General features: G+C 32.1%; 1 protein-coding gene across 2 annotated transcripts in view; it reads left to right on the top strand.

The window, feature by feature from the left end:
• The window catches only part of LOC105254928, a 93,114-nt gene that overhangs the window by 65,434 nt on the left and 9,824 nt on the right, over positions 1–17,856 (top strand). For both annotated transcript variants that reach the window (XM_020028651.2, XM_011263901.3), the window contains one exon: positions 17,478–17,555. In XM_020028651.2, coding sequence (XP_019884210.1) covers positions 17,478–17,555 — 78 coding nt within the window. The remainder of the gene's footprint in view (positions 1–17,477; positions 17,556–17,856) is intronic.

The following is a 17,856-nucleotide window of genomic DNA, read 5'->3' as shown; positions in this document are numbered from 1 at the left end:
TTCTGGAAAATTAAGAAATGATTTTAACGTATCTCGAGAGTGAAGAAGAAAATCCATTCAGACTTTTGCTAGTCATGCTATTTCCTCGAAATGAGACGAAACGCAAATCATGGGAGAGTCAGTTAATCCTTATCTTTCTTCCTTCCTTTCAGGCTCTTTCGTTGAATTAAGATTAAACTGCCTAGTAGATGACTAACGGCGATCAATATTAGTTGTAGCTTTTACGTTACATTTATCAAGAACTATATTTGGTTTTACCGCTCAATGTAATAAAGCTCATTATATAATATTTTTCTTCTCTTCAAAATTTATTAATGATGATAAATAATATACATATATGTAAATAATATCGTATATACTATGAATAATGCAAATTTTTATTACAAAATAAAATGTGAAATTAATATATCAAAATTAATATGAAAATATATATTATTAATAATTTATTAATAATAATTATTTATTAATTTATTTATTAATTATTTATTAATTATTTATTAATAATAATTTATTAATAATATTATTAATAATTTATAATTTATATAAATAATATATATTATAATACAAATACATAAAGTAAAAGTTATATTACAAATATATATGATTGTATAATATATTACTAATATAAAATAATATTTAATAATATTTAATTATTAAATATTATCCTCCTCATCTATCGTATAACTTAATATGCGTTTGCCTTTATGGTACACAAGTAGTGAATTAAATTAGACAAATTTGTGAAATATTTATACATATTTTTCCGTACATATATATTTACACAGACCATAATTACGCTTTCAAAATTTATGATACAAGCAAGTTATATCTGTGGTGAATCGCCAGTGTTAACCAGAATTGCCGTGATATACCTTTGCTGGGCGAACTCGCGCGACTCTGAATAGGTCTGGTGAAATATTTCGCGGTATAATTAGACGGTAAATTCTGTCGTATTGTGTGCGGCTCTTACAGATTCCATTGAACGCGTTTACCACAATCGTTGATGTAAACTACGTCTTTTTCACAAAATACTTCATTGTTCTAACATTCTCGTTCATTTTCACTTTAAAGTATAACTTTTGTCTTAAAAGCGAAATCATAGAGCAGCTCGTATATTCGAATTTTTTTATACTTCATCGGCGGAGCTTTTAGACTATATTTTGTTTCTTTTACGTCAAATCAAAATCTAATTAGCGCAGCAATCTCCATAAAACTGTATTATAATTATCACGTCCGGTTATTAGCCAAGAAGTACTTTCTTTACTTTTTGCCCAACGCAAATACTGTTATGTGCGTTAAATTATCATAATTATTATAGTCGTCACAGAGACGCGTGCTGTTCTCGTAAAACGGTGCAAAGCAATGAAAATAAATTCTGGAAAAAAAAATAAAACTTCAATTATGCGCGGTTACCTGATGGCAAATATAAATAAAACGGAACAGGAGCACTACGTGAATTGTTCCTTCGCAAAGATATCTCTAAGTAGCTTTTAAAAACTTGGAGAATCGCTCAGAATGTCAGCTGTGAAACGGGAAAATGGCAAATGTACGAAACAGGTTCCCGATTAATGATTCTCGATGCAGGCAAGATTAGAAACCGCTCGCATGTATCCTTACATGCAACAATTCACGTGATGATTATAATTATGTAACAAAATGATTGTGAGCGAGCTGCAGCGAACAATAATGTGAACAATTAGTCGCAGAACCGAGATAGTGGATAAAAGCATTTTGCGATCAAGATAATTATATGCATTTAACGGTATTTAGAGATAAATTATACACGTTAAAGGACGCTAGAACGTAAGAACAAAATTGCCTTTGCATCTAACGTATAAAAAATAAAAGAAATAAAATTTCTTATATAATATTGTAGAAGGATTTATATAATATTGTACAAGTCATATTCTTGGAAACATAAAACAGCTCTTGGCCGGTGAATAAAGTTCATATAATCGAGCGTCTCTCGTTCTCTTCGTTCCCCACCCTCGAGGGAAGGATATCGCGCCGATGATAGGGTGCAATGAGAGTCGGGGGGAGGGGATGGATGAGAGAGAGGAAATCCGTTCCAATTCTAATTACAATAAAGCCGACTTTAATTGCGCGACAGAATTCGCGGGACGCAATCAAGGTACGCCCCCCTCTGTTGCTTCTAATGGAGCAAAAAGGTGCTCCTCCACATCCGTTTCCCAGGGAATTATATCCCTCTTCCGTCGGGATATAACACGACGGCACGCCGTGATTCATCGTCGGTGGCGATGCAAATGTTTGACCAACCCGTTATCTCGGGGGACCACCGGTTCGCGGCTCTTTTTCGCGCGCGACCTCCCACCTTTTTATCTCTCGGCCTCTTCGTTTTTTTTTCTTTTTTTCTTCTGCTCTCTTTCCAGCCTCCTCCTCCCGCGCTTTTATTCGCCGCGATTTCATGACCGACGAGAACTCGCGGGAATCGTAAATCATGGATATTGGACGGTGTCGATTCTCCTGCCTCTTGCCTGGTGGGATCGCCATTAGAGGGATATAGCATACTTGATATAGCATACATACATATACAGGGTGTCAGGGCAATCTTTCCCTCCCTAAAAAAAGCTCTTGTAGCTTACCTCGAGAGTTTTTCCAAGGCACTATAATAAAGTATTTTTTCGTCGAGTACTTTTCGAGTTATGAGGCTTGAAATAATTTCTTAATTTCTTTTTTTACATAAATCATAAAATATATTTAGTAAAATATTCATTTTTCGATTATCTTAAAAATATGTAATTGTTAATTGCAAATTACATATTGTTTCTTCGAAACAATTATGTGTTTTTTTTTAGATTGATTCCTTTCATTATTTTGTACATAAAAGTATTGAGATAAGATAATCAAAAAATGAATATTTTACTAGATATATTTTATAGTTTATGAAAAATTAAGAGAGATTATTTCAAGCCTCATAACTCGAAAAGTACTCAATGAAAAAATACTTTATCATAGTGTTTTGAAAAGCTCTCGAGATAAGCTATAAGAGCTTTTTTTTGGAAGAGATTGCTCTGACACCCCTGTATTTATATATATACAATATCCCGCGAGAAATACCGAGAAGGAGGGAGGCTAGATCGTTTTCACATCTCGTCGATTTTGTGCTTCGCGTTGTGATAATCGACGAGCATTAAACGACAACTTTGTAACTGGCTGTTTTAATAAGCGGATAAGGTTTTCACGACCGGCACGAGATAAAATTTCATTGCTATCGAAATTTTGTGATAAAGAGCGAAAAACAGGATACAAAATCTTTGCGATTATGATAAGACGGAACCGTAATCACAATACATTTTTTTTCAAATAAACAACTATCTTATTCTCCTCAAGTTTAATCTGTTATTTTGCATACATTATTTGAAATAAATGCACAACACCAGAATTGAGAGTATTTATACTATAATATATTATATTTATTTTCGTAATAAAAGGTAATAAAATATTTTTTGAAACACATACATTTGGCAGTAAAGAAGATTTTGTCGAAACGACATCAAGAAGGAAATAAGAAACAAATGCAAATAAAATGCACGATGACAATGGAAGCAAAATTATCCCGAAGAATTTTTATTGTTCGATTGGTCGAGGTAATCACTATTAATAATTGGCAAGGAGCAGATTTTCTATGCGCAAGTATATTTGTATAATAGTATATATGTACGTGTGTGCATGTGTGTGTCTGAGTGTGATCAGACCCCAATAGAATGTTGTATTGTTTGCACACATAACTGCGTGATGTCGCGTAATATTTTCACAAGTCGGAGTAATCTCGCAATTGCGCATAATCCGTCCATTCGCGTCAGCCATCGATGCAGTCATCTCAAGCTGCGCAATCGCTATTCTTCTTGATGATCGGAGCGTCCTAGAATGAGCGAAATATTATTACACATGGAATTAATTTTTTGAAATTTCAAGTCAATCTTTTTGTCAATGAAAGTGTTATTCAAGATAATAATAGAAGATAGCACAAACTTCGTATCGTTGTAAATTGTTGAAAGTCGAGAACCTTACGCAAATTAAGCTCCAAAGGTAAAAATAAAGCATAGAATATTATCCTTCGTTGAGGAAGGATAATATCGTAATACCTTCGTGAACTCATCAAGTGTATCTTTGTCTTATCAGAATTTTAATTCGACACCTAATTGTTAAGAAAATTGTATTCAATGAAAGTTTAAAAATTTATTTAAAAATGTTGCTCTTTAGAAATTGCACTAATATTGATATACAGGATGTTTGAAGAGAAATGATCAGTATTCTAGTGCATAATCGTATATATCATTTTAAATAAAAAAATTTTTATAAACATGTGTCCTATTCTAGACGGTTGCAAAGATACAGCATCAATCTTAGGAACGAGAACTTTTATTATTTTAGTACAACCAAATTCTATGAAACAGTTACTTTAAATTTCAAGCTTGTAATAAATTTGAAAAATTGAAGATAGAAAACATAACATAAAAAAATTGTTAGAAATTAAAATAAGATTTAAAAGTTTAAAATTTATTTATTTTTAATATTAAAATTTAATATAATTGTTTCATAGAATTTGATTCTACTAAGATAATAAACAGTTTCGTTTTTAAGATTACGTATCTTTATAATCATCAGAACAGGATACATGTGTAAAATTTTATTTTTTATTTAAAGCAATGTGACAATTATGTCTCAGAATAATAAACTTCTTGTCCTGGAACAATCCATTTCTCTTGAAATACCCTGCATATGCATTAATAAAATTCCTTTCGTAATATCGATTATTGCACGAGTTGGTGACATAAGAGAGACACTATCTTGTTGGAGTAATTTATATCCCGTATATTTATGTCAAGTAACAGATCCGTGCGTTCGAGGCTCATCGAGCGTTTCGCGAGAAGATGACGTGAAGTGTTTCTATGCATCGAGAGTGCATTCGATTCGCTTAGAGTCGGTGTATCGGGTAGTTATTCGCACGATAGCTGCGTGCAGGAATTCTCGCACGGTTTATCGTACGTGAGCACGATCGGAGCTTCACTTAGCGTCGCGTCTCTCTTGGCAATAAATTCGACTGCTTTATCACACAAAGCCGGCGATTTAATGTTCCGAATAGGATGCCGGTACCGTAATCGCACGGATACCTGCAACCGCGTTTACGGTAGCGTGCATTCATTCAATTCCGCTAAAGACGCTTGCTTTCTGTGTTTATGTGTGCATGCATTCGCTCCGATTTTCCGCGATATTCAATCTCCGATAATTTGAATTAGTTAATTAATTTTGCTCGAGTTTAACCCGAATTTACGAATCGCTCTTCCTTCCCATGAAAGCTACGAAGTAATTTCACATTTTCGAAGTAATCGATTAATACTGATTTAATAAAGCAAAGATTTAGAGTATTTTGGAGGCACCCTTCTCGATTGTATGATTGATTTAATAATATCATCTTTAGACACTACTTTAAATATTTTCCCTTTTGTAGTTAGATTTAAAAATATTCTGAAACTTGGAAAATATTTTAAAAAATAATCAAACACTTGTTGCGAAAGATTAAAAAAATTTATCTCTGAGAAAAATTGAATTGAATTTTATTGCTATATATATATATATATATATATATATGTGTGTGTGTGTGTGTGTGTGTGTGTGTGTGTGTGTGTGTGTGTGTGTTAAACTTGATAATTTGTTATTCGTAAAAAAATATTATCGTATTATTGTTCAAAATTATTTTCTGAAAAGGGACTCTTTCATGTCGCGCTTTTCCGATATTGCTGGAAAAAAATTCCGGCAAATTGGCGGCGTCGCATGTTAGCAGGATTGAAATTCAATATCTCCAGCGAGGAGAAATTATAAATTCACTTTTGCGTTGAGAGGATAGAAATTTTTCTTCGAGAAATACACGACATCGTTATAGCGTCGCGTGTCTTATACATTAGAGAAGTAATTTTCGGTACTATTATTACAAAATCGTGTTCGCAGACATTGAATATCGATAGTAGTTACAAATTTCTCGTTTTAATATTGTTAAGAAAATTGTTATTTCTCAATAAATTCAAAATTGTTATTTTTCATAAATTTCCTCGGATGAGAAAATATTGTCCAGGAAATCTTCACAAGTTTAACTTTTTTATTAAGTAATTTTTTTAATAATTTTTAATAAACATAAAAAACTATACAGTATAAATATATAAATTTGTTAAAATTTTTCATTTGAAAAAAAAGGAAAAAAAAAAGAAATACATATCTTAAGAAAATAACAAAATTATTCATCCTATGAATAATTCTATTTCTCCTCGTTTCTGCGTTTCTCTTCGTCTGTCCATGTCTGTCTGCAACTACTATCTGGATCGTGCTCTATTACGTAAAGAAAATTGAGGCGTGTTCAGATAATCTGGTTTTCCATCGTGATATCATTCGAAGGGGAAAGAATCGGAGCAGATATTTCATCAAGTGTAGGCGCGGTGCATGATATTATTCAATAGATGATCTTCGATATTCATTTCGTATAGGACGTATAAGAAGACGCAATGCCGTCTTCTAGCTAGCACGAGCAAACGAAACTCCAGATTGATAATGTCATTCTGTCATTCGTTTCTTGTCATTTGTTACAGCGTTATGTAGCGTGATTGATATCGCGATTCGCAAATATCAGCTGATGTGTGTGACAGTGGTAATGTTTTATTTCTCAATTTGAGGGGATACAATATTATTTTAAAAGTGTCTTTTAATGGTGTCTTAAAGTTAAATATAAAATATAAATATAAATGTATGTGATTCTGACACATACATACACACATATATTTAAAATCGGGATCACGCGATGTTATATATAAAATTTATCTTACATTAATTTTATTTACGTTATATTTCCATTGTCGCGAAATAATGCAGAGATTACTTCCCCAGGATTAAAGAGATACTAAAATTAATCTTGATATTATTTTATCTTGTCTTGAAATTCGAGAAAATTAAGGAGAGATTTTTAATTAGTTATGAAGATTAAGATTGTCAAGATTATTGATTTAGAAAAAAAATATATATATTTTTAAATTAAATGAGAAAAAAATCACTATTATATACGAATTTAAACAATTTTATTTAATAAATAAAAAAATCTAAAAATAATTAATATAATAAACAAAATAAATAATATAAAATTTTATAATTCTTTAGTTATAAAGACTATATATAGTACCTGTATGCGGTTCTGATTATGTGAGTCATGTCTGCATTCTAATATTATTGTATGCAATTGCTTTTTTATAAAAATAATGAACATATACATATATTTTAGAAATTGTTTTGGGAAGTAAATACGAATGACATAAATAATAATAATTATATCATAAGGAGATTACATTAAATATTATTTTAAATAAAAATTGTTTAATATTAGATAAAAATTGAAACAGGGCAATACAAAACGAGAGACTTTTTACTATTAAAATATTCACTTAAGTTTTAAGTTTTCGAAAATTTTCAACATTTTCACGAATAATTTTTTATCTTTCTCATACTCTCTCATACTTTCCCGTATATTCGTAGTTGCAAAATTCGTATTCATCCAAGTTATACTGTAAATTCCTGGAGCCTCAGGCTGTGCGAAGTGTTTTGAACATTAGGGATCTCGAATAAATTCGTCGCTCGGGGGCACTCGAGGTCATCAAGACGCGGCTGCGTGGACCGACCGGGAAGAAATATCGGGCGAGGCGATGTATCAGACGTCTCTCGTTTATCTACTTCTACCCCACGTCCCGACACGTAGACCACCCGGTGGAATCTGTCCGATAAATCCGTGACTCCCGCGGAACTTTCTTAACGACCAAGCCGGACTCCTCGGGCGATCGTTTTGCGTCGGAATTTCAATCAAGACGAGACGAGACGAGATCAAACGTACAGTTTCCGAGTTCTCGTTAAATGAAGCGAGTCTTGGCTCGAGTTATTCTCTCTGTATTGAGCCACTCGATTTCCGCGTATCGAAATTTTTTCAGCGAATTTTGCAGACGATGTCCTTGAACTCGTAGAAGAAAGATCATCCGGAATGAGTCACAAGTTTTATAACGAGCTAGGAAATGTTTCTCTGAATTTTTATCACGCCCATCCCCAGTTTCGAACGCGTTAATCTCTTTTTGATGCGAATTTTTTGTGCGTTTTTTTTTAATACTTTATGGAATCCTTTCGAAATATACAAAAATTGCTGGAAGGCGAAATGATTACTAGAGATACAAAAATATTTTAAAAATATGGATCATTATAGATTTAATTATTTATTTTCCAAAAGAGAGTGCATGAAAATATTAGAAAATTCGAGATGTGCAAAATTCCTCGATTTTAAAATTCTAAATACATAAAATCTTCGTCAAAGACTTCTTTATAAAAAAAAAATAAGATATATAAATTTTAGAAAGGTATATAAAGTGCTGATAATAAACAAGGCAAGCGCTTGATTAATTAAAATGATTGGAGCTGTAGTACAAATTACAATTTCTCGAATAATCGTCAATTGCACGACATCGACATGAAAAGGATTGACAAATGGGTGGCGTGTGCATTCGCGATTGACGCACCCTAACGTGACTTTCAATTAGCGGCGCCGAAGCAGGAATGAAATTGAATTTTCCAGCCGAGCTCTTAGCGTAAACGAAAATTTAACTCGACGCAATACGGACGCGATGTTACTTAGCCCACGGAGTCGCGTGTGTGCACGCATGCATGTATCGGATGTGCGTGCGTGTACAGTACGGTTTTTCGCCCTGTAACGAGAAATAGCGGGATTCCCGAGCGCATCAGCGCACCTCTCCCCGACAGGAACTTTCTACGTGAAAACGCTGAAAGGTTTCCATCGACCGGATAGCGGATAGCGCTTTTCGCTCGTTCCCGCTACCTTTTTCCGCGTCCGTTTTCTCGACAATCCCTCTGGACTCCCTTTCCCCCCAGGGGAACACAACGCGTCCACGAGCATTTTGCCTACTACAACTTTCCCTAAGTTTTAGAGGGAAATTTATTATTTATTTTACGAAAGCAGTTGTTTAAAATGTATAATAAAATATATTAACTATATATATAATATATTTTTTATAATATAATAATTTATATTATTTTATAAGAATATATACATATATATATCCAACCAATTTTACAGGATATTTGCTTTGAGCGTATATATTCAGTTATTTTTTACAATAATAGAGATATAAAAGTATATTTCTTTTTGAATAAAAGTTATTTTAACAAATCAAACGAAAATTTTAAATTATCCTTTTTTAAATATTGCCCATAAGACAGTTTCATTTTTAAAATGGAATAAAATATCTATTTTATCATAGTTTTATAAAGTATTTTATGACAAATTCGATAATGTGTAATAAAGTAAGATTTTCAATAATTGTCCCTAAGATATTGTCTTTTTTTTAGAATTTTTTTATGAAAAGAGAAGCTAAGTATCTCCAATAAAAACTGACATAGATGACATTAAAGAAAATAATAATAAATAAAAATGTTTGTCCTACACATTATATATATAGATTTTTTTAAACAAATAACTTTTATTAGAATTTTTTTACAGCTCTATTAAAATATTATCTAAACGTTAAAATATTATTTTAAAAAGATAATTAAGTGTATACGCTTGTATAGACTAAACGCATTGTCTATCTAGAAAAAATGACAGAAGGATTTAGACAGAAGGAAATAGTAATTTTGTAGTTTCGTATTTCAATGCATCATCTTCAAAAGTATCGGGGGCTTCCTTTTATTCTAAAAATGACATTTATATTATGCAATCGAACAGGAGAATAAACAACGTTGTTTTGTGTTGTTATAATTGTATAATAACGTAATCATAATTTCATTCAATTCAGATAATAATTTCGATCTTTTGTTGTTCCCCGTGCGGACATTCAATCAAGCGATGCTTTCCATTAGCAATAGTTTGTTGTCGGCGAAAAAGCACAGTATAATCCAGCTTGCACGTACATACACAGAGACACACACACGTGCACATTCGCGCATTGAGAAAACCGCAGAGATGCGGTCAATACGTTTGATCTGTGTAGCGAAATCCGCCTGTGCATCCATCCATATCCTAGTCGCTCCAACAACACCGACGCCAGTCTTATCGGCGAAAAATCCGGTTTACCGATTCTCAATAGCACGTGGACACAATGAAAATGTATCTACGCTCGAGAGTGGTGTCTGTAAAGTCGGAAATGAATCTTCCTTAGCAATGATTTCTTCTCCATAATGGATGACATACCCTACGATGTTGTACTTTAATTGTGTATAATCGAATAGTATTTTAATTCCGCAGAAGCTTAAGATATATAGAGCTCGTCGTATGAAATAGTCCAATAATCATTAAATACTATCGTAAATTAGTAACGACGGTTTTAGATCCTTCATGAGACTCTTGATTACATTCTGATACTTGGGGAATTTAATATAGCCATTTTTCCATTCAATTAAATACTTCGTAGATTTATTTTACAAATAAAATTTGAAGATACTGCGAAAATTGCTTCCAATATACTGATGATATTCTTTTAATTATTTTTTTTTTCAAAACTTATCAATTTAATTGTACGTATGGGTATAAAAGTATTTTTATATATAATCGTGTTGAACAATATTTATATTAAATTATATTACAATTTTTATTACAATTTATATTAAATTATATTAACAATTATTATACTATATATTAATTACTTTATATTAAATTATTATACTATAATGATTGATTGACGTATGATTAATATTTCGCAAATTTATTTTTCAAATGAAACTCGAAGATACTAGAAACATTCTTTCCAATTAATGACATTCTTTCATGACTTTTTCAAATCTTTTCAATTTAATTGTGCATATATATGTAAAAAAATTTTTATTTACACATAATTATATTAAACGATGACATTTAATTATAAATTATATAATTATAAATTAAAATATTACACATACACAATTTAATTATTTTTTTGTTTCTTTTATATACATGCAAATTTAATACGCCTGAAAAATAAAAATACATATCATAATTTTTGTAGTATCATACACATATATATATATATATTTGTTTAATACGTAATAGTGCCATATATAATATCAAAGCTATAATAACTATTTACGATATGATCTGCGATTACGTGTACGTGGCTTTACCAAGATAAACTATCCAGTTAGATCTATCCTCCGTTAATGACCTGCGCGAATTCGCGTGCAGCAGTTGCAACAAGAAATCCGACCTCGAATAGCCACGATTTTCCGCAAAAGTTGGGCAATTCCAGAGGTAGAATAGCGACGAAACGCTTGCGGTCATAAGCTTAACTATCTCTTGAGACTGACGCGAAGCTCCGGCTTTCAGAATAAAGATCCTGAAAGTCTGAAGAGTTATCCTCCTCTTACGGGCATTCTTAACGATCGCATTCTCTTTCGTCAGAAGGTTACGACTATTAGAGACCTCGAGAAATAACGTTCATCGCGCGGCAAGTCAAGTCGTTCCCACGCCTTTTGTCTCCTCGTGGATTATTGCGCGAAAATTCATCGCGCAGACAGGAAGAATAAATTCTCACATCGTATATCGCGGGAATATTTTGGCGATCGTTAAAATAAACGATAAATTGCGAATTGCATTATGGCGGTTATATATGGAGCGAAATTAGTTTTCAACTATGTTGACGAGCTTTACCCCTTTATTGCCTTTTCGCCTCCTCGTCATTTTATTATTAATTTATTCCTGAAATTTAATTACGATAAATTTAATTACAACAGCATTTTTTCCCCTTTTTCCCTCCTTACTTGTTTCATATTTATCTCTTCGTTTATTTATAACAAAATATTTATTCTCGAACGTATGTATATTCTCATACTGAATTCGACGAGAGAGCAAGAGTTGGAGAAGTCATTTTTCGAATTTATGAAAATCCTGGTGAAGCAAGACACGAAAATATCTCTCTCTATTTTTATTCGATCGCGATACAGATCGGTGGATTTGCTGGCGTAAATTTAGAGGCTAACGAGAGCTCGTTCGAAGAGAGCAATGACTATGTTGGAACCATCGGGGAATGGGAGAACGACAATTCACTTAGCGAACGAGTTACCTCGTGCAATCCGAGCGACAATGCGCTTGTTGCATTTTGGCATCCGGCCCGGCATCGAACGGAAAAAGCCTTCTCTCGGCCACTTCCATGAGATATATCGCGGCGGCGCCTCGTGATCGAAGAAGCGACGGGCTTGCATAACGTGCAGGAGCCACGTAGGAGACACCCGCGCGCTCTGAATTCCAATGAGACTATCCAACCGCTGGAAAAGGCACGACAGGATACAAATGCCGGACGACATGGACGGAAACCCCTCGCGCCTCGGCTTGACGCATGAAATACCGAATGAGTATAGGACTTGGAGCTTTTCGGGGGACTCCCTGCGGATGACTTGACGCAAGTCCTCTCGAAAGAGAGTCGACGACGGCGTTATGACGATTTGGAAAATTGTAAATGTGATGAAAGGGCTGTCGCAGTAAACCGGAATTGGGTTATGTAAGCAACTCGGGAGATTCCTTCATCGCCGGTATCATGTGTGTTTCGCGATTTTACGACTTACGTCTATTCCTTGGAAAAACATGAAAAATCTCTGGAATTCTCAAGGATTTTTTTTATCTGGGAAAATCAGGAATTCTCATTTTATTGGAATTCGGGAATTTTTTTAAAATTTTGTCTTTGATAATTTTATCCTATTGTCGCTAATTATAAATTATGTGTTTAAAATATGTTATATAATAAATATTATATATGTATTTAATATCGTAACAAAATATGGAATATGCAGTTAATATTTTTTATTGTAATTTTTAATGATAAAAAATTAAAAATGTCATGAAAAAAATTTATTTTACGAAAGTTATATTCAGTTTTTCTTTCCGTACACTTTCAAATCTAGCACTTGAAACTTAAATGGCTCTTTATTTTTTCTTTCGTATGAGTGGAAAAATCATACAATAGAAAACCATACAGTCGAAAAATCATACAATAAAAGAAATTATTTTAGAAAGTTGCATCCAAAAATTTCTTGAAAAGTTTTTTTTACCTGAAACTTTGAAGAAAAAAATCTGAAAAATCGGGACATTTTCAGAGTATTTTTTTTTTTTTACGAAATTTGAATAAATATCCTGAACATATCTTTATTATTGAAATTATAATGGAAGATTTTATAGGATACTTTAATATAAATTGAATAAGATTCATTTCTCTTTTATATTTATTCGAAATTATGCAGTTCGCATTAACGTGATGGCGGATCATAAACGCATCTTTACTACTGCAGACTAATGCTCACGAATAAATATATAGGGGTGCACTTAGTTTTAATCAAAGAAATTAAAAGAGAGCTATTAAAACATAAAAATAAAAAAACATGAAAAATAAAAAAATAATAGATTACAAAAATCAAGAAATCGATTTTAAATTATTTGTATAAAAAGAAAATTATTTACATCTCCAATGTTTTTTCCAGTATTTCTCTGTAGTTATTTTTAATTTTATAAAGAGTTTGACTTGTACTAACGTTATGATTAAATGATTTTAATTTAAATTTTATATATAATATAATTTTATACAATATCAAATTCTTCTCTGAACCATCAATCTGAGAATCGCGAATTATGATTTCGAGTTTTGTAATGAATTTTTCTTTTCTTCTTATCGCTTTTTCGTTTGCTGTGCAACTTTTTAACGTGAAATTTTAAAACCGAACTTATTGTCTGTATTATCGCTTTCTTTCGCTTTCACCTTGATTCTTTATTCCATTTGCTATTCTATCTTTTTCTCAATTCTTTTCCTGCCTGGAAAAAAAGAAACAATTGCTCAATATGTATCTCGAGATTTTATTTGGAAACTCCATTCGAATCTACTAAAGTCTCTCGCGAGTCGACAAAATGTAATTACCAAGTAATTCGAAGGATTATGAGGGCAAGATGGCGCGAGTCTACGGTGCGTTTTACAAGTTGGCTGCCAGCCAGCTTCTTCTCGGCGACGTGCAAATCATATTATCTTAACGAGACCAGATAACACCTTTTTGTCGGCGAATGATGATGCTGTGAATGCATTCGCAACTAAAAACTGTCGTACTTAAATGCAAACGAAAATGAGAACGTTATTCGTTTACTCGTGTAATTGACCGCCGAGGCAAATTGCGTTCCTTGCTATTGTCGAGATTATTATTATTGAGATTACAAGCGAACTTAGAAGCTTTTAAAAAAGAATTTTTCTCTTAATATACCAGAGGTATTACGAATGAAAAATTATATATTATTTACTTATTCTGACATTTTTAATGTTTACTCTGTATAAAAAAATCTGTATAATGTTGAATTTATCCCGAAAATTATTCACTTATATATTTTTAAATTTACTTAGAAATATATAAATAAATTTTTAGAATAAATTAATTTAATATTTCTTTTTAAATTATATAATTATGTAAAATAAATTTTATATAATAAATACACATTTATAAAATTATTTATAAGTATATCTATTATAAATGAAATTTTATTTTATGAAATTATAATTTCAAAAGAAAATTCTTACATTAATAATTTGGATAAAAATGAGGCACTTTTATATATAATAAATACAGAGTGTTTCTGGCGTAAATGAAATTATTACGGCATAATAATTATATGGCGAACGGTTAAGTGGGACGGGAATATGGAGGATAATTTATTTCCCCTCTGCTATAACGAGAATAATAATCGTTTTGTCGTAAAAAAAGCCATGTCGAAGTATCGCTATTAAAGCGGGTCTATTTATCGTTCTCCTAGACCTCTCGTCGTAAAGGGCGGATTATAATACAGCTGTATAAGATGTCTTACACACAATCTGGCACTCGGCCAAGCTCGAACGGGCAATTCTGTACTAACGAACACAACGGATGTTACGAAGCTCAGTATTTCGGCGAGAAATCGTGTCGCAATCTTTACACGAGAGCTTCACTCTTCAGCTGCGGCAAATGTGATGGATTAGTGTAAATATATTTGAAAAGAAAAAATTTTTTTCATTTTACGTGAAAATATTCTCCATGAAAAATTTTCGCCAAGCAAATTATTTTCAGAAAAAATTCGTGCTCAGATTAATTGGACTAACTGCATAGGCGAGATTCTTTTTTTAACCGAGATTGTCGGAGCGTAATTCACTACTTCACCGCGATGAACTTTCGCACGATACACGTTATACGCGTTGGAGTGAGGGATGCAGGAAATGCGGAGCTTTGACTTTGTAACGACTTAGCAAACCGTAAAAGAGGATTGCGGGGAGCTTCGTGCGTTTTATACCGCGAGGAAATCTCTCTCGGGCGAGAGAGTCACACAGCATTATCATGTTTACGTTCGTCGGTTGGCAACTTATGAAACGGCTCTTCGCGAATAGACGAAATATAATAAACGGAACTCTCCGCGAGGCAAATGTTGCGGAAGACAGTGAGAACTTTGTGTAGAATACACTCTCACGTTACTTGTAACAACGTTACAATGCGTATTATCTCACAGATATACAATAACCAAGTTGTCCACAAGTAATGACGGAACTAACGAAAAGCTTCTCCAATAGAACTTGAGATTTTTGAGATTAATTCGTACCTACCTATTAAAAAAGTAATATAATACAAAAGCTAGAAAGAAATATGATGTGAAAGAATAATTTATTTACTATACTATTAAAAATACATATATTTATTAAAATATATATTATTATTAAAAAAAAATATATAATTAAAAATGTATATTATACATATTTTTAACAATATTGTGTATAAACAAATTATTCTTATGTATTATATATATTATTAATATATTATAAAAAATGTACAATATGTAGAAAAATAATAATTTGCATTTAATTAACCCAGCTAATTTTTCTCTATTTTTCCTGAATTTAATCGGGATAATAAACTACTTGTAATGCATCCGACGTAAATATGGACGGTACAAGTCTGGCGTTTAATCAGTCAAGCTTTATTTGGAAATTAGAGTATTGTAGTTGGTATGACGTCCCTTCGCTCGCGAGAGATTAAGCCGACCGCTTGAAAGGATTAAGCTTGATAAGGCGATCCATTACGTCAGAAACGAGAAAGACCCGCATTCTCTCGCGATATATCGCAGAAAGACGGTGAAAACCGCCGGCTCCTCTTTTTTTTTACACACGCGCGACGGAAGAGTTGCAGAGAGCCATTGTTACAGATAACAACGGCTTGTGCATCCGCTTGAACTCGACTCGGGCGGGGTCGATCGCTTTAAAGGCCCGCTTCGACGGCTGCTTTAAGAACAATCCCGTGTTTTACGAGTAAGGAGCTTTAGCCCGCTCTTCCGCACCGTCGCACTTTATGTCGCCCGACACGGACGGGCGACGCGATGTTGGTATTCCTCGTCAAGTCATCCACTTTCCGGATGCAACGAGTGACGTTTGCGAGTCCTCGGCTCGCGAGGAAAGAAGACTTCCTTCTCTTGTAACTGGAAGAAGAAACAAAATGTTTTTTTTCCTCATACAATATGAATTTTATCTAAAAAAAACAAGCTCCGTCTTTTTAAAATTTTATTTTTTGTACAAAATTTTGTTTTTTTTTTGTTTTTGATATTTATTTTTTGATTGTTGCAAGTTGATTTTTCGTTATTTTTTATTTTTAGATGTTTTGAATTAATCTGTTATTTAAATTGTTTTAAAGGTAAATTTCAATTGGCTTTAAAATTATATAAGGACTATTTTTAATTAGATAAATCTAAAAATAAATAAAGATTTAATTCGAATAAATTGCCTTTATTATAGATATAAAAATACAGTTTAATTTTTTTCAATAATATACTTTCGTTCGAGTCGCTAATTTAATATAATGAGAAAATATTAAAATTCTTTTATTTTTAATTAATTTTTTTTTTAAAGTAATCTTAAAAGATTAATGAGATTTTACGATTAAAATGATACCGAACACGACATAATTCCAATAAGTTTTAATAAAAATTTTTCTTATGCATCTAATTGAAAATTGGAATCATGTTGATGCTTGATGTAATTTTCCGCAAAAATCTTATTAGTTCATTAAATTACATTCCTTATTAGTTCATTAAATTACATTACTTTCGAAAAATGATAAATTAAAAATACAAAAGAACTTTAGCTTTTTTAATTATATTTGTAAAAAATATAAAGAAAAAGTAATATTATATTTTAAAAAATAATGAGAAAGATATGTTTTTCTATCAGAAAAAAAACAGTTTTTTTACATCTTTATTTTTACATCTCTTGTACCCACGGTGTATGAATCTCATCCATTATTCCCGCGTCTTTATCCAACGCGATCGAAAGAAGGGCTTGCGAATTTGACTTTATAATGCTATTCATCATTTACCATTGAACGATTCTGTTTAATTCAAAATTGCAAGATGTTACATCTATCGTATGTATACTAGGACAGCGTTTCAAATCGAGCACTGTATGTTTCAGCCAGCACCAATCTCGTCGGCAAATTTACGCAGAGCGTTCGAAGGATCGTCCAGGACGTGAAGGATGAAGGCACTTCCAGTAAGTTTGAAAATGATATTTTATCATATTCATTTCGCGTAGAAGTTTCATTAAATTTTAGCCACTAACTTGGCTGATCATTGTCGAGCGTTTGGATAATTTTATACGCTAAGAAATATTGCAGAATAACAGTGTTCGCGGTTTTTTTATTTGAGATTTAATCTTTTTATGCATAAAAATTTTTAATAAAATCTTTAATTAGTAAAATCTTATCTTAATTAGTAAAATCTATATCTTTATTTGCATATCGTTTATAAGACGTTTATGATCTTCCTCAATAATTTCGCCTAAAAAAAAGAAT

This window comes from Camponotus floridanus, unplaced genomic scaffold, assembly GCF_003227725.1.
Source record: "Camponotus floridanus strain SB8 unplaced genomic scaffold, Cflo_v7.5 scaffold8, whole genome shotgun sequence".
NCBI classification, from domain to species: Eukaryota; Metazoa; Arthropoda; class Insecta; order Hymenoptera; family Formicidae; genus Camponotus; species Camponotus floridanus.
Note: the sequence above shows the minus strand (reverse complement) of the source record. Positions and strands in the feature narration are given on the sequence as shown.